The following is a 25,104-nucleotide window of genomic DNA, read 5'->3' on the forward strand; positions in this document are numbered from 1 at the left end:
CAGCCTCCTCTGGGGCCTCGGGGCTGTGCAGAGCAGGGGTGTGGCACCCAGCACCGTCCTGGGATCTCCAAAGCCGGCAGGCACACCCGTTGGCACCCTCGGTCCTGTCCTTGTCATGGGGACTCTCCGGGAGTGGTGACACAGAGGACACTACAGTCACTTCTCGGGCGGAGGACACTGATGCAGGAATAAGAGCAGGAAAAACATCACAGAAGATTCCACGTGGTCCTACATGGAAACACACGGGTCCTAGACCGTATGATCCCCCAGATGTGCCCCCAGATGTAACAGAGAATCACCGGGATGGGCGGGCAGGGGAGAAGGGCAGTGCCCTGTGGGTCACTGTCACTCTCTGCCTCCTGCTGGCTCCTCCTGTGAGCCCTGCATTTGCGGGGTTGGCCACCCATGTCTTGGGAAGAGGAGTTACCACGTTTCGTCACTAGATGGCATCTGTCCAGCAGCCGACAGCTCGTGCGTGGCCCGGACTCCTGTCCCTTCAGGGAAAAAAGGATGCTTGTTCTTTTTTTTTTTAATTAATTTTTTTTTTAGTGTATTTATTTATTTTGAGAGAGAGAGAAAGAAAATGCAAGCAGGGGAGGGGCAGAGAGAGAGAGAATCCCCAGCAGGCTCTGTGCTTCCAACAAAGAGCCCAATGTGGGGCTTGAACCCCTGAACCATGAGATCGCGACCTGAGCTGAGGTCATGAGTCGGATGCTCAACCGACTGAGCCCCCTGGGAGCCCCAAGAGCTGCAAGGATTTCTATTAAGCGGTGTTTGCATGTTTCTCCCACACGGTTCAGCAATCATTTACTCAGATAAGTGAGCGCAGGTGAGCCCCCCTGTTCGAACTTGAATGGAGACAAAAGCAAGAGTAAACTAAATGAAAACACAATCTTTTTGTCTCTTGCAGACTGCGTTTCATCCAGTCAGGACCTCTTCCTCCTGAGTCTCTCTGGGCTGGACGGGGAGAGGTGAGGTGAGAAGGGCCGAATGGAGACTTTCAGAGGCCCCGAGAGGAACCCGCCAGCACAAAGGAACAAAGCCTGCAGACCTAAGGTGAGATAGAGCACGTGGCCAAGTAACCCTGGCAGGTGATTCTGGGTAACCCCGGCTCTCCCATTTACTGCTGTGTGGCCTTGAGCAAGCATCCTAACCTCTCTGGACCTCACCTGCTCATCTGTCAAGTGGGGAAATGATCACGCCCTCACCGGACCATCGTGAGGGCAAAGGAAGCAGGCGGTGGGCTGAAAGCTCCTGCGCAAATGCACGTGTGTGAAACTACAAACATGTTAGTTGCCTTTTCCCCTCATCCTTGTGCTCTGGTGTAGACGGGGCCCGGGTCCCCGACTGGGGGCTTTGCTTCAGGACCTGGGTCCGGACCTGAGCTCTCCCTGGAAGTGTTAACATAGACGCCCCCCACCCCCCCACCAGGAGGAGACCCTGCCCTCGCGGCCAGGACGAGCTGCTGCCTTAGTAAGAAACGCAACCCCCTCACCAAGATGCCCACCGCACAGCTGGAACCGGGCCCACCCTGTCCTGCTGCACGGCAGCTGGAACCAGAGGTGGCCTTGTGCCCTGAGCGGGGGCTTCGGAAGCGGGGCCCATTGCCTGCCCGGCTTTTCCTCCCGGGGCGGCCTCTGCTGAGGAAGTCCCTGGGAGCACAGCTGACTTGGGGAAGGTCTGGGAAAAATCTCCCTGCCCTCGGGGTGGGGGCCGGGGGGGAGGGGGGGAATGAGCCGCCGGCTTCTGAGAAACCCTGCAGATTCGGTAGGTGGCTCTAGACCGGTTCGGAGGCTCTCCTCCCCGCGTGCGCGCACTGGGTTTGTGCAAACATTCCCCCCCGCCCCGTGCAGGGAAGAATGCAGCGGGAGGCCGCCTGTGGTACATCTCGGACCTTTCTAGAAGCGTGCCCGCACTTGTGAAGTCGCGGCAAGGAAGGGGAGGCCGGCACCGAGCGGGGCGGCGCCCCGGAGAAGGAAGCGGGGTCCCCCACCTGGAGTCCACGCGCTGCCCATGGGCACCCCCGTTGCCCGGGGGGCCAGGCCTCTCCCCGCCTCCGGGAAGCACTCTCCCCCGGTCCTCGGCCTGCTGCTCCTGGTCTTCATCAAGCAAGTAAGAGCGCGTTCTCACTGTTATTGTTACAATGATTGCTGTTAGGACCACTTTTGTATCTTTTCTGATCCGAGAAGCCGTGTGGGGCTCTGGTAGGCAATTTGGAAAAACATTAAGACGGAAGCAGCGAGAAACCACAATGCCGGTATTCGGAGGCCATCGCTGTTCGTATTTTGGCATGTTTTCTGCACATCCTATGCATGCTTCTTGGCAGCTGAAATCGTGATGTATAAAGCGTTTTGAATCCCACTTTCCCCTTGACATCATTTATATAAGCATTTCCCAGGGCCCACGTGAACTCTGTCAATAACGTTCAAGGGGCGCCTGGGTGGCTCAATCAATTGGGTGTCCGACTTCGGCTCAGGTCACGATCTGGCGGTTGGTGGGTTCGAGACCCACCTCGGGCTCTGTGCTGACAGCTCGGAGCCTGGAGCCTGCTTCCCATTCTGTGTCTCCCTCTCTCTCTGCCCCTCCCCCGCTCACTCTGTCTCCCTCTCTCTCTCTCAAAAATCAACTTAAAAAATTTTTTTGTAAATAGCATTTAAACTTGTCACATAGGTCCTCTTGTCTGCTTTTACAGTTTTCTCAGGCCTGATTATTTAGGTTGATGGACAGTGGGTTTTTTTTTTTTCCTCCTTTCCTTTCTCCTTTTCCTTCCTTCTCAGTATGAAAATATAGAATGAGCATTGGTTAAAAAATTAAACGTATGCAATCTGACGAAGTACAAACACCAGCTATAAATCACTGGATTCCCACCCCCCCAGAAATCACCCTCGTTCGCTTTGGGGGTCTTGTACTTTCAGACATTTTTCTGCCATTTATTTCCATATAGTTGTTTTTTTTTTTTTTTACATAGGCTCGGACTATAAATATTGTATTGCAACCTGCTTTCGTCTTAACGAAATACAGTAAGAGCTAACACGAGCTAACACTTGGATGGAACACTCACGATGTTCTCCAGGGCCGTGCCTGGCACGTCCTGTGTACTAACTCATTTTGTGCTCTCAGCAACCCCGAGAGGGAGGCCCTCCTGTTAGAAATGCCTCCTCTGCCCCCATAACAGGGAGGGCCGTGTCCCTGATCTTGTAAGTGTGCACCTCATTGGGCTTTCTTTGGTGCTAACCCGGGACCAGACGGGCAGAAAACACCCACCAAATTCTCTGCATCCGACTCCTCCCCGAGACTGCCTTCAAGCCCTCATGGACTGTGGATGTGAGCCCGATGGATGGTTTCGTGGAATCCCTGCCATGGTGGCAGCCTCTGGGCGGGCCACCATAGTGCTCCTGAGAGCCAACGGGTTGCTGGGCGAGTCCCTACGGAACTCGCCTCCTGGCTTCAATCTTCTGTACGTGGCACGTTAAAACTGAACACAGAGCTGTCTGGCCTCGTTCCCCTTCTACACACGATCACGCATCGATCGTCCCCTAAGTGCCCACCACTGCTGTAGCATCATCCCGCTAGGTCCCCACCACGAGCCTCGGACGGAGGTGTTATCACCGAGCCCATTTTACAGTCGGGGAAATTAAGGTCGGTGGGAGTTAGACGGTCACCTGAGATCACGTGGCTCGTGAACAGTGGCACCAGGGAGTCAAGTCAGCCCGTGGTGTCTGAAGTGTTCTCGCTTCCCTGGCATTCCTTTGGGAGCTGTTGACATACGGAATATATACGTATATATGTTACGGCAGCGAAATTTGCAATGTGTCAGGCCGGCTTGTGACACTGAAAAAGCCACACCTCAGCTCTATCATTTGGCATTCTCACAATCAATACTCTTTCCAAGTGAGCAGTGTCCCTAGTCTGCCACCCACATCTATTTCCAGAAGCTCTTTCCTCTGTCTGTCCTCCAGTGTGCATCTATAGCCCCAATGTCCCCCCCCCCGCCACCCCGCTCTTGGTTCTCAGTCTTAAAAACCCATATTTTCCCTCCAGATGTTTACACGACGAGGCTTTGCATAGACTTTCATGATGGATTTTGCTCACAGATGCTTTCCCTGCCTGGAATATTAATGACTATGGCATGTTTTCTGGCAGAAAGTCTTCATAAAATTCACTTCATGAGAAATTCTCAGGGATGGTTTAGTTTCGAAATCCAAGCAGGTTCCACCCCCCACCCCCCACCCCAACTCATTTAAGTGAATAAGCAGTTGCTGTGGCTTTAAAAAACATGAACTCTCTATCGAAGGCTCTTGGAGAAACAAATCTGTGACTCTTTGGTGCATTGCTGATGAGAGTGTAAAAAGGTGCATATTTTTAAATTAAAAAAAGTTTGGCGAGGACAGTTTGGCGCTATGTTACCAGAACCCTTTAAAAATGTGTATCCTCTCTGGCCCAGAAATTCCAATTGAAGGAATTTCTCCTAAGAAAATGAAGATGTGCTCAAACATTTAACTGTGAATATTTTCAGTGCAGCATCATCTCTATTAACAAGCCTCTAAGCCAGTGCAAGTGTTTCATGCTGGAAGATTTAAAATTATATCACGTGTGTTCATAGAACATTATGTAGCTGTTTAAATGGCATTTTAGAAGTATGGGTCTTGAAATGGATACATAGTCACCCTATATCTTCCGGTGAAAACACAAAGCAAGATGACTTCCTTTTTTGGTTAAAATAAAAAGGGAAAGAAAAGGAAGAAAGTAAACGGAAGCATGTGCACGGAGAGAAGAGTCCGGAAGGAGATGGTATTTTCTGATATAAGATTCTGATTCCACCGTCTCCCCTTTTTGCTTTCCTGTAATTTTTGTTTGATTGACAGAGAGGCAGATGCCTTCTTGAACCAAGAATACAATAAAATGTATTTAAAGCCGTCAACAGAAGGTCTTTTTTTCCTTTTCCTCTCTTTTCAGCCAAGTTAGTCACTGATGCTGGTTGCCTGTGAGAAAGGGAAGAGGGAAAGAAGAATCGGGATCAAGTCAATTTTTCCAGTTAGAAAACATCCATCCGTGTTCTTGCCGTGCCTCTATTTTGTTTGAATCGGGCTGTGATTGAACTTGGATTTGCGTCTTGTGTTCCTTGTGTCTTTAGGACTTGGTACTTGGGAAGGCAGTCTGAATTTTTCCAGCTCCCCTACATTGACCAAATTCAGTGCTTTGTAGATTTCTTCTCCTTCTTTTTCTTCTCTTCTTTGTCCTTCTCCTTCCCCCCGCCCTCCTCCACCGCCTCCTCCCCTCTTTCTCCTCCCCCTTCTCCTTGCACTTTTAGCCATGGCCATCAGTCATGGCATAGGGCAGGAGGAGAGGGTCATGTCCATCCAGGGACAGTTCACGTGCCTGACTGATTTTATTGTCTTTTCCTCAGCCAGTTCTGGGGAAGTCCCTGAGGACATAAACAGCACCTTATCTAAGAAAGGGTCTTACTTCGGCGGCCTGTAGGATTCTGGAAGCTGACAATTTGGCTATCAACTTATTTGCTGAACTTGTGGACAATAATATAGAGTCCGCTATGGTCCTGTTAGGATGTTTATTTCCTTAAACGATGTGTTAATAAACTTCCATCTTGATTCTTGCCACAACTCAGAGACAGGAAATATTAAGGGGAGACTGAAAGCCTGTTGCCTAGGGATAAATGCCAACTATTTCCTCCTCATTATCATTATCATGATTACTTGTTGGCTAATCCCATGGTTTCTAAATTGTGTGCTAAGGTGCCTCGAGGCACCACTGTGAGTTCACAGGGCTGCTGTAAGACATTTTAATTTTTCAAGGGAAGTCCAGCTATACATGACATCCGCCGGACCTGGCTCAGGGTAGTTCATAGTTTCAGTATTCGGTAACACTCCTCTCCCTTTGATGATGTTGGATCTCTACAGAGCTGGGAGTGTTTTGCAGATGCTATCATAAAAAGCAAGGACCACCCAAACATCAGTATGGAACAGGTGCAAACATGGCTGTGTCCGATCTGATTCCCAGATTTGGGAGGTTGTCCAATCTCCGGTGGGCACACAGTTGCTAGGATGCAAAAGTTTCTTAAGTTGTTTGGCCCTACCTACTAAACGAATGGAACTTTAGGCATTTCTTTTGGCTTAGGGTGCTGTGGGGGAAATGATGGAGCCACTGAGGGCACCATGAGTTGAGAAAGTTTGGGAACCCCTGGTCTAACAATGACTATACCAAGTCTTCTTCAAAAAGCTAGCCGTGTGATTCTTTGGGGAAAAAATGTGAAGGAACTATTCCCAGACCCCGTCATGAATTCCATAGCACTGGGGGGTGGGCCATGCAGGGCAGAGGAGGGGGAAGGTAGATTGGACTAATTACTCAGAAGGTGGAAACTGGCTGCCCCATTGGGCTCATAGGTGGTTGGGGTATTTTCGTGGGGGGTGAGGGTGATGGTGGTGCTGGCTGTGTGTGTGTGTGTGTGTGTGTGTGTGTGTGTGTGTGTGTGTGAGTGAGATCACATATTTAACCCCTCCTGTGTTCAGCCCCACCCCAACTCTGTCCCACACCTGTGCTTCTGTTTCTTTAGCTGGAATTTGGGGGAAACTGAGGACAATAGCTCCTGCCCTGTGCTAGGGGCTTGTATTCAGAGATGAAAAGACACATGTCAGCCCTCAAGGAATATATGGGATAGTGAAGGGGTTGGACAATTCAAGCCCCAATGACAATACAACACAATGGGCCATAGGACTTGTTTATGTGTGGGGTCACTGGGGAGAAGGGTCACTAGCTCAAGACTTGAGTGACAGAGATGGTCAAGCATGATCAGGGGTCATTAGTCTCGACTGAACAGGGGCAAACAAGGAGTGAGCCAGGTTGACGACGAGGGTGGACGAGAGGACCTTTTCCAAAGTCGTAGAAAAGCATGACTGGGGTCGAGAGGCTTGAGCTGGGGGTGGTTGAGATATGAAGTCAAGTCAGCAGGCTGCGAGGGGAAGACCTTACGCAGGAGAGCCCTGTGGACCTATCCCTTTGGGGGCAGTGTGGACCAGGTCAGAGACAGAAGAAATGGGAGGCAGGGTTAGGCAGGAGAGAGGCTTAGGACAGAATCTGGTGCTTAGTTGAGCCAAGGAAAACTCCTCATTTCTGGTTCATGACCAATGGTGCCGATACTGAGCCACTAGGAGATGAGGCTCTTTAGAAGCAGAGGACGATGGCATAAGAATGTCACTTGACTTTGCATGCCAGCCAATTACACAGTTGTCTTATCTTTAGCAGATTCTAAGTCCTTTAGGGCAGAAGCTGTATCTTGCTCATCACTGCACCCCTTCAGTCCCTCCTTAATGCAAAGCCTAGCGCACAACAGGTGCTCAATAAAGATGAGTTAAGTTAAAGAAGAGAAAACCCCTTTAAACCCCTTGTTTTGTTCAAAAGACAAAAGCAGTGGTACGGATATGCAATTAGATGTTGTTGGACAACTCTGTTGTCTGCAAAGCCCAAAAAGATGGGCTGTATCTTTAAGACTCTGTGGGAGGAGATAGTTCATGTCAGAAAGAGAAAACTCCCAAGGCCTCAGTTTAGTAGCAGAGCATCTGTCTACCCAATCTTTGACTCTGGACCCACGGGCCGCTAGGTGGGATGGCACAGGTCCCTAAAATTCGTAGCCTTTCCCTGACAGTATCGGGCCCTTCTTGGTACAATGCTTCTCTCTTTGAGATGCACATAATCTTAGGAACGTGCAAATATTCATCTACCAGGGCGTGCCATTCAGGGTGAGCAGGTTGCCTCCTCTTGAAACGTCAACCCCAGTTGAAGATTTTGCGGCGGAAGAAAAATCTTCCATATTTGTACTAAAACCAGTGTGATTAGATCAGGAGTGAATGCGAAATCCATGTGCATCTGTAAGATGGGACATGAGATGTTGAAGAAGTTCTGCTTCTCGGTGCAGGGCAGGAGGGTCCCTTCAGTGGGACGGTTTGAGAGTCATGGCAAAATGCTAATGAGGCCTCCTCTGTGTTTGTGGCTAACCTGGGGGTCACCGTGGTGTTTTCTGCCCAGGTTACAGGATCCCTCCTTGAGGACACAACTCGCAAGTGGGCTCAATACAAAGAGAAGTGTCTGAGAGACTTACTCAAGGAACCTCCTGGTAAGCACATGTATGAGCTACCCATGGCTGTGTAACAAATAGCTCCAAAGGTTAGTGGCTTAAAGCAATTGTCATCATCATCATCATCATCATCATCATCATCATTTATGATCTCTCACAGTTTCTGTGGGTGAGGAATTCAGACCAGGCAGAGCGAGGATGGCTTGTTTTTGCTCTTCAGTATCTGAAGTTTAGCTGGAAGACTCAATGACTGGGGCTGGAATCATCTGAAGGCTTGTTCACACTTACATCTGCTGGTTGATGATGGCTCCCAGCTGAGAGTCCGTTGGCCATAACACTTCCCCACATCCTGTCTACACCGCCTGGGCTCCTCACAGCATGGGGGGGTGACCAGAGGCCATGTTGCCTTTTATGATCTAGCCTCAGAAGCTACTTCCTCCATGTTTAATTGGGTCAGATGGTTACCAAGGCCTACCCAGGTTCAAGGGAAGGGAAGAGAGACTCCCACCTCTTATTATAAAAGACAATATGAGACAAGATGTTCATAGATGTGACTATTTATTTAAAGCCATCGGTCACAGCACACTCACCACCATGATGTGAGCGACTGCCATAGATTAACCTGGGACTCTACTGGGTAGATGGGTGGGAGGAAGTATTATCTGAATCTGAGTCTTAACATTTCTCTTATCCAGATCTACAGTAGATTTAGAGTGTTCTAGCAACTATGCTAATAGTTTGATCAGTCCATGGCCTCTCCTGCCCTCATACTGACTCTTTGAGTACATCTAGACTCTTTTTTTTTTTATCTTTTGTAATGATGAAAGCCAGCCCCTCCTTATCCTTCTGGCTGCTTTCAGAGTATTTCATTTAGGGGCCCACAAGAAGAAAGGACATCATGAACTCTCTCTTCTTTTTCCGGACCCAAAACCAGTGCCAGCCTTCAAGCCATACCCCTCTCCCTCTGAATATTTTTTTCAGCCCAGACTGGTAGCAATCAATGCTTGACATCTGTTACAAGAACCACCCCTCACTTTGGGGAATGCCGAAATACTTTGCTTTCTGAAATCAAAGTAGGACAAGTCCTCTTTATTTGAAGTCATGCCGTGAGCAGCTCGGCCAGGTGAGCACTGCTTCACATAGTCCATGTGCCGACACTTGGCAGTTGGGTCCGCAAGATGCCTGAGCCAGCTCATAACCTGGCAGATCTGTGTCTGTGGGGTCCTGACGCCAGGAACGTGGCTGTTCAACCTGAGTGGCCCTTGCGTTCCAGACCCAATAGGAAGCAGATAGGAACGATGCTTGGTTCCCAGGAGTGAGCCGCTTGCAATATGGACATTTGGGATCCGGCCTGAAACCCCTTCATTCCATTCCAGGAGGCCCATAAGGCTGCATCGTAGGTTTTTATCTTCTCATTGCCAAGTGCCAGGGTGTAAATCATCCCTTGAATTTGAGATGGTGCAGATATCTCATAATGATTGTTGGCTTGGTCTTCAAATGGAGAAATATGACCAAATAGGGGTTGGGTCAGATACATGTAACCAAGAACCTCAATTCTCCCTGTCTACCCACTGGCCATCTTGCACATTTCAGTACGGCTGTTCCAGGATCTAACTGATGAAGATTTGACGATTCTTTAGTTAATTATGGAACAGAAGGCCCTGGCTGAATCCCCAAGTGTCCTCTTGACCCCGAGTTTGTGTGAGAGTTCAGTCCATGTTAAAACAAACCAACATCAGCATGACGTACACACTGACATAGCTGATGGGACCAGGGCCAGAGGTCAGGTTGGGTAGACAGAGTCACAGTGCTTGGGGATGCGCTAAGCTGATTCCTTCCTCCCCACACCATTCCGCAACCTTGACCGTCTGGACAGTGGGATACCCATGCTAGTTCCTGAGCAAGATGCACCAGCTTCCCATGCCAGGAAGGGGGCTCTGGGCTCCTGGGCACCTCTGCCTCCATCAGTGGCTTGGATGCTCCAACACTTCCATTCATTCTGGACCTTTTCTCTCCACAGGGACCTTTTGTAACGGGACCTTTGATCGATACGTGTGCTGGCCTCATTCTTCTCCAGGAAATGTCTCTGTTCCCTGCCCTTCCTACTTACCTTGGTGGCATGAAGGTAGTAAGTCTTATTTTAACATTTTCTGGCCGTTTCCTTAAAGGCTGCTCCCTCCTGGGTAGGCCAGTCAGGGAGCAATTAGAGAGAGAGAGAGAGAGCTCCAATCTTGTGGTCTTCTGAAGTCCTGCTCCCCACAGAAGGTGTCCTACACTGTCAGCAACACACTTTCCTTCTTCTCTGTGTACCTCCGCTTGTCTTCTGCACCTGGATGCTCCATTAATGCAATAGTCCTCTTTTCTTTGAAGACTGGAGAGTCTAGGCCCAGCTATCACTGAATTTACTGCAGGGTCATCGTGGAGAGGAGTGAGAGGTGGGGGAGAGATTGGGATGCTCACATCCCCAACTTTGGGCTTGTCAGATGGAGCAGAAGGGCATCAAAACTATCCTCACAAGGGGTGCCCGGCTGGCTCAGTCAGTAAAGCATGCAACTCTTGATCTCAGCGTTGTGAGTTTGAGCCCCGTGTTGGGTGCACAGATTTCTTAAAAATAAAATCTTGGGGCACCTGGGTGGCTCAGTCGGTTAAGGCGCCTGACTTTGGCTCAGGTCATGATCTCACAGTTCATGGGTTCAAGCCCCACGTTGGGCCCTGTGCTGACAGCTCAGAGCCTGGAGCTTGCTTCTGAATCTGTGTCTCCCTCTCCCTCTCTCTGCCTCTCCCCTACTCGCATGCATGCTCTCTCCCTCTCTCTTTGTCAAAAATAAAATGAACATTTAAAAAAAAGTTTTAATCTTTTTTTTATAATTAAAAAAAATGTTTGTTTTATTTTTGACAGAGAGAGAGACAGAGGGGGGCAGGGGCAGAGAGAGAGGAAGACAGAATCCGAAGCAGGCTCCAGGCTCCGAGCTGTCATCACAGAGCCTGATGCAGAGCTCGAACTCATGGACTGTGAGATCATGACCTGAGCTGAAGTCGGATGCTTAACCGACTGAGCCACCCAGGTGCCCCCCAATTTTTTAACCTTAAAAAAAATTACCCTTGCAATAACATTGGAAGGTGGTGCTGGTGGATGGTGCTTTTAAGCCCCATGGGACTTGGATGGAATCTTTAACCACTCAGCTCGCCCCCACCCTGCCTGAAGGAAGTGGCTATTACGTAGGACTCCAGGATGATTATCCTGCCCCCCACCGGCCCCAGCAGCCCAGCCTCTTGGTGGGTTTATTCTGGAAGGGGACAGAAGCAATTACTGGTTAGAACTCTTTTGCCTTTGATCGCACACCACCAGAGAGCAAGTAAAAAAAAATTATTCTCAAAAAACATAAGCGGTTACAAAGTTCTAGGCAAAACCAAGTGAGAACGGGTTTCTGTGCAGGCGAGATGGTGATACTTTGTGTTTAATTTCAGCTCACTAACTCATCATCAGTTAAAACCTGGTTTCGATTAAGAGAGAGTTTCCAAGGAAGAGAGATGCATGTCTCGATGGGAAAGCTAGTAGCATATTCTGTGGAACTGTGCTCTGGTCAAATCCAGCTGAAGGTGACCCAGAAGGCATGAGGACGTGATGTTTAAAGGAAGATACCAGAGTCTGCTGGACCAGAGAGTCTGGATAGTTGGGGCAAGCCAGCGTAGTGGGGTGGAAAGAGCCCTGCATGTGGGGTCCAGAGCCTGCCCCTTGCTTTTACCCTCTGGGACTTTGGGCAAGTGTCCAAGCCCTCCGAGCTGTGGTTTTCTTGTCTGCAAAGTGAAGCAAACAGTGGCTACTTTTAAGGCCACGCAGAGGAATGAACAAAAAGGCAGGCACGGAGTCAGCCGCATGGTAGGTGCTTCGTAAATGGAACTGAGGCTGAGACCGAGGTCAAGCCCTTGGATTCCTGAAGGTCTTTAAGACCCTGAATGTCCATGGGTCTCAAGGGCACATGAAACGGACCGTCACCACCCAGCCCCTCCGTCCACCTGTTTTTCCCAAGAGCTAAAGACATGGGTACATTCCATTTGGGGGGAGGGGGGGAAACGTGGTCCAAAATCTAAACTTACAAAGAAGTTGAGTTCAAGGCTTTTTTTAAAAATGGATCTGGGCTTCTGGAGTGTCCCAGAGGGAGTGTGATTCGCAGAAGGTGGGAAGTTACTCTTCTGCTCAGCATCCTGTGCGTTAAATCTTAGAATCCAGACGGGTTCTTGCAAGTGAGAAGAAAATATGGAGGCAAAGGAGAGGGTTAGAGAAGGAAGAAGGAGAACAATTCTGGTGGGAAAAGACCAGGGGAACAAGAACTCCAATCCGAGGGTGGGGAGGGTGTGATGGGGGACTGTAACGGTGACAGCCCTGAAGGGGAAAGAGAGCCACCGGGAGGTCAGGTCAGAGAGTACTAGGAGCCAGACCTTCCAGGGCTTTGTGGGGGCCAGGGAAGGACCCTGACTTGTTTTCAGACAGCCCTGGGAAGATTTGGGACGAGTCATGACATGGTGTGACTGTCGTGTTACCCATAGACCATGAGGAGGGGCAGGAGTATTGGAGGCATTTGCAATAAACCGAGAGAGGGAGAGAGGGAGAGGGAGAAGGGCAGCTCCAGGGAGGGGGGGAACAGAAGGTGAAAGGTGAAAGGCTGTGCTCAGACTCGGGTAGGTTGGAAGCCTGGCAGCTGACAGGCTTGGTTGATGGGCAGGATGAAGCGTAAGAGACACAGAGAAAAATCAAGGATGGCTCCAAAGTTTGGGGCCCCAGGCCTGGGAAAAAGGGTGTGCCATCAACAGAGGCAGGAAGTGGGCAGGGGGCGCAGGTCTGGGGAGCAGGTGTGGGGATAATGGTGCTGGAGGGGTCAATCGGACAGGCTCCGAGGGGCCCTTCGGGTGGCAGATGGGAGCTCCCTCTGGGTGGCCGTCCATTAAAGCCAGCGAAGCGTCACCTTGAGCCTACTGCCAACAGGCTCGGGGTGGGAAAGTTCGGACATTTTCCATTTCTCATTTGCAAGTCCAGTCGCCAGTGGCCCAGGGAGGGGGTGACCCCTTTGGGGAAGGGTCCCGGGAATGGATGTGGCTGGGCCACATTGATCATCATCGCGGGCAGAGCATCTCAGGGAGCGGAGGGACCACGAGCTCCAGGCCACCGAGCTTGGAGGTGGCCCAGCAGGCTGGGTCCCCCCCTGTCTCTTCCTCGCGACATCGCCCCTTAAGCACCAGGACGCGATGGCCCTCTGATCGCACCCCAGGTCCGCGAGTCTCCCAGCTGGGCTGTGCATCTCCGAGTCAGGGACTCAGAGGAACTGTTCTGGCTCCTGGGACTTTGGGTAAACACAGCAGACGTGAGCGGGTCTTGGTTTGTTTTGAAACTCAGAAGCTTCCGTGTTTTCCTGAGGGAAATGCAAATCCCTTTTCCCTGGGATTTTCCACAGCTTTGCGGTGAGGACCTCACCACGTACTGGGGAATGGGCTGTGGCCCCTGACCTTTCTCCCAGAGCTCTGTTTACTTTTGCAGAAAACTCTGGAAGGGCCTACAGACGCTGCCTGGCTCAGGGCACCTGGCAGACATTGGAGAACTCCACAAATATTTGGCAAGATGATTCCGAATGCTCCAAGAAGCACAGTTCCGAACAGAAAGTGAGTCTGCTTGGCCCGGTGACGACGGGGTCCTCCCCTCCCCCCACCCTCCACCAGGGTCCCCCTCCACCCCCACCCACCCCCGCTTGGCTTTTGGGGCCACACAGAGAGCCTTCCTCTGAAGCCAGTCTGCCCCAGACTCACCTGGGGAAGGTCCACAGTCACACAACAGCCAACCTCTGGCTGTTTTTCTGGCTGAATTTCTTTTGCAGCTCAGGGTGACGTGTGGACCCCCAAGGACCCTCCGCTTCTCACCCCTGGCCTAGTACTGGGGTGCCCAGAAACGTTTTCACACCGTGGGCACTTAATAAATACCGAAGGGATGGTTTCACAGATTCTTTTTTTAATGTTTATTTATTTTGGGGAGAGAGAGAGGCAGAGCATGAGCAGAGAGAGAGAGAGAGAGAGAGAGAGAGAGAGGCAGAATCCGAAGCAGGCTCCAGGCTCCAAGCTCCAAGATGTCAGCACAGAGCCCGACGCGGGGCTCAAACTCACGAACCTCGAGATCATGACCTGAGCCGAAGTCGGACGCTTAACTGACTGAGCCACCCAGGCGCCCCTGGTTTCACAGATTCTGAGTCGGTGGGTCTGTGATGGGGTCTGGGCATCAGACGGGTACCTAGTTCCCCAGGGGAAGCCAATGGGCAGCTGAGGCTGGGGCGGAGGTGATCCTGGGGACTCACCAGCAGGGCTGACGTGATAGCCTGCCGCTTCCTCTGGGCTCAGGTCTGCAGGGACCCCCTCGGAGGCAGGGGGCAGGGACAGCAAAACAAGAGTTGAAAACTGCACTCTCCAAGATTGCAAGTGAAGATTTCTCTCTTTAGGAAGGTGACGACCAGGGTATGGCCTCCTCCCCTCTGCAAATGACTGTATTTCCAGGAATTCAAATACTCAAAAAAACAAACAAACAAAAAAAACCCAAAAAACAAAAAACTAAATCCACAAAAAACGCAAAAACTCCAAAACACATAAAAACCAACTTCTGGCCATGTTTGCCTGCGTTTCTAATAGAGGGTTGACATTTTGCCCACGAAAGGCGAGTGATATTAGATCTTTGCTTTTCAGAGTGTTGGTAAACAAAAATCTCATCAGTTGGGGGTCCTTATGTACGATAAATGGTACTTTTTAGAGATTGTGTTAGTGCACATGTGTATATGTGTATGTGTGTGTGTATAATTTAATTTATAATTTTAATGATGACATTTGGTTTCCATATAACACAAGATATATCAACTATATGTGTTTTTCAGCATTGTATTTTGAAATATCCAAACACACAGAAAAGTTACAAGAATAATAAACACTCACAGACCCATTATCTAAAATTCAAACTGTCTTAACATTTCCCCGGATTTGCTTTTGCTTTGCCTCTCTTCTCGTGAAATGTCTGACAATAATTTGCAAGCATCATGAGATTTCACTCTTAAATATTCATCAGGTCCTTCCTAAGCAAAGACATTATCCCTCATGAGTACAAACCAGCAATTAACTGCATATCAGCTGATGTTTTATCCATATTCAAATATCCCCCGTTTTCCCCTCCATTTTTTATAGCTTTTCTTCCCTGGACTAGAGTCTTGTCCAGGTTTGTATAGAGCATTTCATTCTATATCACGTTCGTATCTTTTCATCTGTAATCTCCCCATCCTGGCCCATGACGCTGGCTTTTTTAAAAAATTTGAATTCAAGTTAGTTAACATATAGTGTAATAATGATTTCAGGAATACAATCTGGTGATTCATCACTTACATATGACACCCAGTGCTCGTCCCAACAAGTGCCCTCCTTAATGCCCATCCCCCATTAGCCCACCCCCCACCCAACACCCCACCCCTCAGTTTGTTCCCTGTATTTAAGAGTCTCTTATGGCTTGTCTCCCTCTGTATTTTCATCTTATTTTTGCTTCCCTTCCCGTATGTCCGCCTGTTTTTTTTCTCAAATTGCATGTATGAGCGCAATCATATGATATTACAACACTGGCTTTTAGAAGACCCCCTCCCCCCGCCCAAAGAACTTTGTTCTAGAATGTCACACAAACTGGATTTGTTTGTTTCCTCGGGATGTTATTACATGCACTCTCTTGTCTTCTGTATTTCCTGTAATCTGGAAGTTGGACTTAGAGACTTGGGAAGACTCAAGCTGATCCACACAGGTGCTGGGTACTTTGTATAGCATTACATCGGGAGACCAGAATATCGGGTGTCATACCACAGTGATGTTCCGCGCGATCATTTGATCTAGGGGGTGACAGCCAGATCTCTCCACGGTAAAGGCGCTTTTTCCTTTTGTATATTGTCAGTCATTGGTAGGACAATAGTTTGGAACCTTGGATCTTCATCCCTAAGAAACCTTTAGCAGTGTTTCAACCTTCATCGATGATGCTTGCTTGAATTGATTCGAGCTCTGTCCTTTCTTCTACATTTACTAGCTGGCATTCTTCTGAGGAGGCTCCTTCCCCTTCCCTCTGGCTTTGAGCGTCGCTCTGAGCTCACCAATTGCTTTATTCACTTATTATGATGATGATTTTGATGATCAGTGTTTTTCTAAATTTAGCTAGTGAAATCCCTCCAAACTGGCTCTTGTGTCCTTTTGTGATAGTCTCGTTAGTCTTGGAGCGTTTCCTTATTTTCTGGCACAAGACGATGGTCCAAGACCATCTCGTGTTTTCCCTGTCCCAGACCCAAATCAGCGAGTTCTCCAAAGAGTTCTGGATTCTCTGCGTGGAGGAATGTTATTAGAAACCAAAATCTGATTGCTAGGTGTGTTCACTGTTACTAGAACTAGGACCTTTGTAGTATACAGATTTAAGAAAAAAAAATTACATTTGCAGTATGTTTTTTCCTTAGGCTATATGTTCAGAGTACAGTGCTCATAATTATTGGAAATAATTATTTTCTCTACGTGGTCATGTTACTGATTGGAGACACAGTTTTATTCAATTGTTCCTATTAGTGTTAAGGATTTGCCTTTTTCTTCTCTCTTTCCTTCTCTTCTCTTCTCTCTTATTTTATTTTATTTTTTTTTAATTTTTTTTTTTTAAATTTTTTTTTCAACGTTTTTTATTTATTTTTGGGACAGAGAGAGACAGAGCATGAATGGGGGAGGGGCAGAGAGAGAGGGAGACACAGAATCGGAAACAGGCTCCAGGCTCCGAGCCATCAGCCCAGAGCCTGACGCGGGGCTCGAACTCACGGACCGCGAGATCGTGACCTGGCTGAAGTCGGACGCTTAACCGACTGCGCCACCCAGGCGCCCCTCTCTTATTTTATTTTTAATAAATACAATATCGACAGGGTTTGAAAGCCAAGACTATATACAAAACATTTGGTCGGAGAAACCACGCTCCTATCGCTGTCTTTACCGTTTCTGCCTATCTCCTCTAGATAACTAACCATTTTAAAGATTTTTCAGTTTATCTTTCCTTCCTTTTTTTTTCTTTTCTTCTTCTTCCCTTTTTATCAGATTATCACGTACAGCTTATGTTTCTTTTTGCAAAACTAAGCCAAAATCTAAATATGTTGTTTTACCATTTTTCTTACGTAAAAGGCAGTACATCTGAAGCCTGATAGGCATTCTGCATTTTGCCTTTTTCACTTAACAGCATGTTCGAGAAGCATTTCTCCCTTTTTTCCTTTCACAGTTGCATAGTACTCTGTCTACCCTGTGTATCTACCATTGTCCATTCACCCACTCTGCTGTGGCCACTGGGATTATTTCCAACATTTTATTGCTAATGATGCCACCTCGAATAACCTTGTATGCCTATGTTAGTTCGTATTTGTGATGGTGTATCTCTGGAAAGATTCCCAGAAATGGGGCTGCTAGATTAAAAAGTAAATGCATATACAGCTGTGTTAAATATTGCCAGAGTCCTGCCCCCCCCCCCATAGGAGTTGTGCCATTTTGCCCGCCCTTCAATGTCCGAGAATACCTGCCTTCAATATGCATACCTCAGTGTATGCATATTGCACACCATGATTACGAAGCATTTCGTAAAGATGTCTGAGTGACTTAAGACTCACCTGTTGGTACTGAGAGTGACCTGGGTGTTCTGGGGTCACTAGGGAAGTAGCCAGGTTTTACTGGAGGCTGCATGTAGAGGACAGTTTAAGAAACTCCTCTGAAGGGGGTGCAGTTAAACCAATTGTCTAGGTGCTGTTGGTACCTACCTACATCCCCTTGCCCTAACCAATTCAGTACACAATTGTCTAACTTCTTAGCGTTAGCACATGCGTTTCTTTGCTGGTTCTCTGGTTCTTGGTTTATAGCCTATCTAGAAATCCAAAACAAATGCAAATAACACATTAATGAATAATATAACTGAGGCCCCTCTTTGTGAAACAGACCACAAGTGTCTTCGAAGTTCAGAGTTGACAATACACAGAGAGGCATTCAAGGAGGACTTCTTGTAAGAGGTAGGCTGGTGCTGGTTTTAGAAGGATAGATTTAATTTTGAGGAGAGGAGAGACCAATGAAAACAGGGACAGGACAGGATTATAGAGATCTTGATGGGGTCCGTAGAAACTAATTCTAGATAGAAATATGGTTGGGCTTGATTTGGAAAGACTCAAAAGTTACGTAGCGATTTCTGCATCCAGACCACCACTACAAGAAACGTTTAAGAAAATCCTTAACGTAGAAAGGCATATATGCCAAATGGAATTTGTATCAACATTAAAGGAATGCAGAGTACCAGAAATGGTAACTAGGAAGGCAAAATTTTTAATCTTATTTTTTAAATCTCTTAAAAGATAAGTGAATAGGGGCATCTGGGTGGCTCAGTTGGTTAAGCATCTGACCTCGACTCAGGTCATGATCTCATGGTTCGTGTGTTTGAGCCCCGCATTGGGTTCTGTGCTGACGTCTCAGAGCCTGGAGCCTGCTTCCGATTCTGTGTCTCCCTCTCTCTCTGCCCCTCCCCTGCTCACACTCTGTCTGTCTCTCTCAAAAATAAATAAACATTAAAAACTTTTTCAAAAGATAAGTGATCAGTTAAAGTGAAAATAGTAACAATGTATTATGGGCTCTAATATACATACAAGTAAAATGTTCAGCAGTTGCACAAAGGCCAGGATGAGGGACGTAGCAGTATGATAAGTTAAAGATGTGTACTGTAAACATGAGAGAAACCACTAAAAAGCAAAACAAAGAGGTATAGCTAGTAGGTCATTGAAGAAAAAATTGAGTGAAAAAAATACACTCAAACCAAAATAAGGACAGAGAACAAGGACAAGACGGGACAAAGATCTAAAAACTCAGCCAGATAAATAACCCCATTAAATGTAAATGGCCTAAACACTCATTAAAAGACAGAAACTCTCAGGTTAGATTAAGAAGATAAAACAAAACAACATAAAATCCAACTATGTTCTGTCTACAAGACCCAGGCAATTGATTTTTGACAAAAGTGTCAAGGCAATTCAGTGCGGGAAAGAATAATCCTACCAAAAAAGAGCACCAGAACAATGGGATGGGAAAAAAAAGAAAGCGAACAAACAAAAAAGCAAACAACCCTAAATTTCAACCCTTTCTTTACACCATGAATAAAAATGAACTAGAAATGGATCATATACCTAAATTTAAGAGCTCATTCTATTAAACTTCTAGGGAAAAAATAGCTGAAAATATTAAGGCCCTTGGTCAGGTAAATATTTTTTTCAGGGAGAACTCAAGTGCAAGCAGGAGAGAGGCAGAGGGAGGGAGAGGGAAAGAGAGAATCTTAAGCATGGAGCCTGACATAGGGCTCGATCTCACTACCCTGAGCTCATGACCTGAGCTTAATTCAAGAGTCAGATGTTTAACTGACTGAGCCATCCAGGTGCCCTAAGACTTTTTAAACAGGACACAAAAAGCACAACTATATAAAAAAGTTGATAAATTGAACTTCATCACATTAAAAAAAATAACTTCTGCTCTTCTAAAGACACTGTTAAAAAAATACAAAGGCAAGCCACAGGATGGGAGGAAATGCTTGCAAAACACTTACCTGACAAGAGATTTATATCTACAATATATAAAGAACATTCACAATTCAACATTCAGGCAAACAACCCAACTTAAAAGATGGCCAAATATTTGAACAGATACTTTATCAAATAAGATACACAGATGGCAAATCAGCACACGAAATGATTCTTAACATCATTAATCATTAGAGGAATTCACGTTACAACCCCAGTAAGAATCCCACTACATACCCATTAGAATGGCTAAAATTTTAAATACGGATGATATGAAGTGTTAGTAGAATCTAGAGCCACTGGAACTCTTAATCCACTGCTGGTGGAAATGTGAATTGATACAACTTATTTAGAAAGCAGTTTGACAGTTTCTGAAGAAGTTAAAACATACATCATGCTATTCCCACCATTTTATGTCTACATATTTATCTGAGAGAAATAAAAACCTATGTCTACATAAAGACTTGTACAGAAATTTTCATAGCAACTTTATTGGTGAAAGCCAAACTCTGAAAACAACTCAAATGTCCGTCAATAGGTGAATGGATAAATAAATTGTGGTATATTCACAATGGAATACCACCCAACAATAAAAAAGTAGACTATTGATACATGCTATGACATGGGGGGAATCTCAAAGTAATTATTCCAAGGGAAATGAGGGTGATCAAAAAAATAATAAATAAAGAGTACATATCATAGGATTCTTATATAAAATTTTTAAAAAATGGAAATTCATTTCGAATGACAGAAAGCAGACCAGGGTTTACTTGGGCATAAGATGGTAGGCGGGAATGAGAGATGGATTATAAAGGGTCACAAGGAAACCTTTGGGAGGTTATAGAAATGTTCATTATCTTGAGTGTGGTGATGAGATCACAGATATATTCATACCTAAGTTCATCCAGGTTAATTCTTCAAATATGTACAGTTTATGGTCCACCAGGCATGCTTCAATGAAGCTGATAAAAGTGTTATGTGGAGACATTTAAGGCATGATTTAGCAGGTAATACATATTCTCTGTGGGTTCTTGTACAAAAATGTATTAAGAAACATAATTTTTATGGCGATTAGTATGATGGATTGAGTGAGAAGGTGGGATTCCACTGGAAAATCACAACAACAGACTTTCCGGTAAATTATGCCCTGTTCACAATCAGGCTATCCAGAGACTCAGGGAAAATATTCCACTATTTTATTGGGTGTCCATCTAAGGGGTCATGAATGAAAAGTTGCTTTAGGAGGGCCCCATCTTCAGAAAAAGGGACTTCTATATTCTAGGAACAGCATGCCCAGGGACAGAGAACCTGTCCTCATTTCTAAGCCACACTTTGGTGTTCTGGTGCTCTGGGCACACTACTTCCATGATACTGAGAATTTTGGTGCATCAAAGCTGGGCTATGGGACAAGCCAGGAGGGTGAGACCCCCAGTGGGCTTTTCAATTCATCAAGACTCTTTGGCCTCTAAGTGTGCCAGAGAACAGTCTAAGCTACCCTACTTGGCTGTCAACAAGGCTACAGTGCCTGCCTAGAACCTTGGTCATCCTAGGAATGGAGCTGGGGGTTGGAGGTCATAGCTTCCGGGCTTGGTGGTCAGATCTACTCCTTGTCTGTGCTCAGGTGGAAAACCACGCCTTGCTGTCGACCTTGCAGCTGTTGTACACCGTGGGGTACTCTCTCTCCGTCGTCTCCCTCCTCTTGGCTCTCACCATCCTCTTGTTTCTTCGGTGAGTGGAACTTCTGCTGGCACCCTGGGATTTGCTTCCTGGCTCCCTCTAGAAGGGCTGAATGACATCATGGTCCACCAGAGCTGGAAGGGATCTGAGAGTCTCCAGCCCATCAACCCCATTGTGCAGGCAGAGGGGAAAGGGATAACGATGGTCCAGTGAGAAGCACTGGGTCACTGCAGGTCACGGGACACTGCTAGAACTGGAATCTGGGAGTCCTAACTCTGATTTAGCCACTTTGGATTGGATAGCCTCCTGTGTGCCCTGCCCTGCTGGAGGCATGATTTTTACAGAAGAGATTAAGAAACTTCTCCAAAGCAAATTAGTGAGCGGTAGAGCTGTGATTTTAATCCATGGCCCTCAGATTCCAATTAGCTATTAATCATGTGAATGCTTCCTTGGTGCCAAACATTGTTCTCACCACGTTACATGCATTAAGCCCTTTAAATTTCTTCCCTAATCAGAATTAAGGTTAATTCTAATCCTAGAAGATTAGCATTATTATTAGCCCCATTTTATAGACGAGTTGACAGAAATATGGAGAGATCAAGGAACTTGCCCAATGTCACACAGCTGGGGAGTGCTGGGGACAGGTTCACAAGCAGGCAGTTCAGAGCCTGAGCATTTTCATTCCCTTACGCTGCCTTTCAGAATCCCAAAGCCTGAGTGCATTTTACTAAACCATGTTTTCAGACATCAACCAAGTGATTTATTTATGGACGTCCTAAGGAGCCCTCCAAGCCTGCGTCTTGGCCTCACCCCTTCAGGAACATAACTGAGTATGATGTGGCCAAATGAACATTTGATACAGATGCAGGAGACCTAGATGGGCACTGTGGAGGCCTGGATGCTAGCTCCAGAACAGGTCCCCACATAGGCTCCTGTAGCACCAGGTCTGGCCCCTCAATCCCAGGATGTTCTATGGCTCCCCAGAGCACAGTCACGACCATATACCCCATCTAGAGAGCAATTCTTGAGCAGTGGGAGAATTCCATAGCCTGTACCCCCTGCTATCCATGACCTCCTACACTCGCCTTCCCAAAGTCCCAGAAGCAAGCCAGGAGAAAGTAACTGCCCAGCTAAGCAACTGCTTTAGTGAAGCCTAGGTTGACCAGATATCCATTTTGCCCCTAGTGCTGGAAAGAACAAGATCCAGTGCCTGCCCTCGAGTGGCACCCAGTCTAATTAGGGAGAAGGATGCATAAATAATAAAACACCTGCCTCAGGTACTGTTTAGAAATTTAAAAAGTAATAATAGCTCTAAAGCCAGGCAGGTGTGTGTGCTACATGGGGGCACAGGCAAGGCTGTGAAGGCACAGTGATGGAAAAGGGTCCTTTTGTCTAGAGACACTAAGGACACACAGTTTTACACCAGCCAGTACAAGAAAAAGAGCCTGCAGGAGGCTTCATGTGGGTGCGAGGGAGGTAATGAGAGCTGACATTTTCTGGGCACTTACTAGGTGTAGGTACTGTGTGAGTACTTTGCACCCCAAACCAGATTGTTGCTACGGCGATCCTTGAAGGAAGTGCTCTCGTCCTTACAGGCAGTAGAGCCTTGGAGAGCTGTGCTTTGGCCTCAGAGTGTCTGGGTCTGAATCTCACCTCCACCACTTACTTCTCTAGGACTTTGGACAGCTGACTTAACCCTTCTGCCTCAATTTCCCAATTTGTGCTCCACGTGTACATGTTATCCCCATTTTCCAGATGAGGGAAATGAGGCACAGAGAAAATCACATAACCCGGCCGCGTGGCTCTGGAGCCTACAGGATGAATGTCTGTCCTCTAGTGATAGGTACACAGGTGTTTCCGGCACATGCCTGTTGGTCTGAGCTGTTCTTTCCTGAGGGGAGACACTTGGTTTTTTCCCTGCGCAGAAAACTCCACTGCACACGCAACTATATCCACATGAACCTGTTTGCTTCTTTCATCCTGAGAGCCCTGGCCGTGCTGGTGAAGGATGCCATTTTCTACAACTCTTACTCCAGGAGACCCAACAGCGACAACAAGTGGCTGTCCTTCGTGTCAGAGGTATGTGCCTCCCTACCATAGCCTCCCACCCGGCAGATCAGGGCTGGGAACCGTGGGGTGGGAAAGTAGGACAGGGAAAGGCAAGAAGGACATGAAGAGGTGTCAGAGGCCTCTGGTGAGAGAAGTATCATCGGACTAAAAACAAAACCCCAAAACCAAACCCCCCCAAAACCCCTCCAAACCTCCCAAGAGTGAGGCAGGTAAAGGAAATCAGCCACGGGCTGCTGTGTGCCCACGGGTGGGAAATTTCTTCATCTGTGAACCAAAGAACTGAACCAGATCAGTCTTTTTAAAAAACTATTATTACTAATTTTTAAAGAGGCAAAGCTTTCCAAATTGAAATCTGCCTCTGTTGGGATGCTTTTTCTTTTATCCTATTAATACCGGTTGTAGTAACTTGTTAAATTAACCTTGCACCCCTGGAATAAACCCAACTAGGTTCTGATATATTACTCTTTTTCCTATATTTCTGGATTTGTTCACTGAGGCTGTGTTTTGTTTAGCATTCTCTCATCTGCCTCAGTGAGTAATTTTCTTGTGATAAAGAAGCTAAAATTTACGCTTACGTCAAACAAAGCGGACTTGTTAACCTGTTTCTCTGTTCTCTGGAAGAACTTATTTAAGATGAGTATTTTTCTTCTTTAAATGTTTGATAGATCATTCCAGTGAAGCCACTTGGGTCCAACGTTTGCTTTGTTGGAAGGCTTTTAACTGGGGGCTGTTTTCAGCTCTTATATCCAGATTTTCTATTTCTTCTTGTGTCAGCTTTAGTACCTGGTGCTTTTCTAGGGATTTGTACACTTCATCTAACTTTTCAAATTTCTTGCCATCGTATTGTTCGTAGTTTCTGAAGATCTTACCATCATAGTTAGAGCAGTATTGCTTTATGTGTCCCTGATACTGACTACTTATACTTTCACTCTCTTCCCTCTTGATCATCCTTACCAGATGTTTTTCAGTTTTACTGGATTTTCCATAGAATGAAATTTTGGCATTGCTGATTCCCTTTGTTTTATGTTCCCTATTTCATTAGTTTCTGCTTTTACCTTTCTGCTTTCCTTCCACGTCCTTTCCATAGGTTAGATTTTGCTGCTCTTTCTCTGACATGATAGTTAGGATAGTGGACTTTCAGCCTTTTTCTTTTTTAACTAAGGCTTTTAAGATTATAGGCTTTACTCCCGGTGTGGTATCAGCTGCATACGACACATTTTGATATGCGGTATTTTCCATTCATCTGGGTCAGAAATAAGTTCTAATTTATATTATTTCTTTTTTGATTCCTGGGTTATTTAGAAATTTCTTTCCTCCTTTCCAATCATCTGAAGTTGTTTTTTGTTTGTTTGTTTTGTTTTTTAGATTTTTGGTTTCTAGCTTAATTGAACCAAGACCAGAGAACATACCTTTCAGGGTTTTCTTTAGGGAAATGGCGCCAGGGAATTCTCTCTGTTTTTGTCTACAAATGCCTAGAACGTTAAGGGAGAGACTGGGCTTTGAAACCTACAGGAAGCCCCCCTTCCCACTTTGGTATTGTCACCAGCCTCTCTGAGATTGTCAGCAGGTTCGGGAGTGAGGGGGTGAAGAGGGAGGGCTGTGGGGGGGCCCTTCTTCACCATCTTGGGCCCACGTGGGAATGCCTGGCCTCAC

The 25,104-nt window shown here is 46.9% G+C and overlaps 1 protein-coding gene across 1 annotated transcript in view; it reads left to right on the plus strand.

The window, feature by feature from the left end:
• Nucleotides 1-1,733: 1,733 nt before the first annotated feature.
• GLP2R (glucagon like peptide 2 receptor) overlaps nt 1,734-25,104 on the plus strand; it is a 53,549-nt gene continuing 30,178 nt past the window's right edge. Inside the window, exons 1-6 of the mRNA XM_058703921.1 lie at nt 1,734-2,112; nt 8,041-8,128; nt 10,110-10,214; nt 13,623-13,744; nt 21,326-21,432; nt 23,307-23,460. Of these exons, the coding sequence (XP_058559904.1) occupies nt 2,014-2,112; nt 8,041-8,128; nt 10,110-10,214; nt 13,623-13,744; nt 21,326-21,432; nt 23,307-23,460 (675 nt within the window). The 5' untranslated portion in view covers nt 1,734-2,013. The remainder of the gene's footprint in view (nt 2,113-8,040; nt 8,129-10,109; nt 10,215-13,622; nt 13,745-21,325; nt 21,433-23,306; nt 23,461-25,104) is intronic.

Source organism: Neofelis nebulosa, chromosome 16 (genome assembly GCF_028018385.1).
Source record: "Neofelis nebulosa isolate mNeoNeb1 chromosome 16, mNeoNeb1.pri, whole genome shotgun sequence".
NCBI classification, from domain to species: domain Eukaryota; kingdom Metazoa; phylum Chordata; class Mammalia; order Carnivora; family Felidae; genus Neofelis; species Neofelis nebulosa.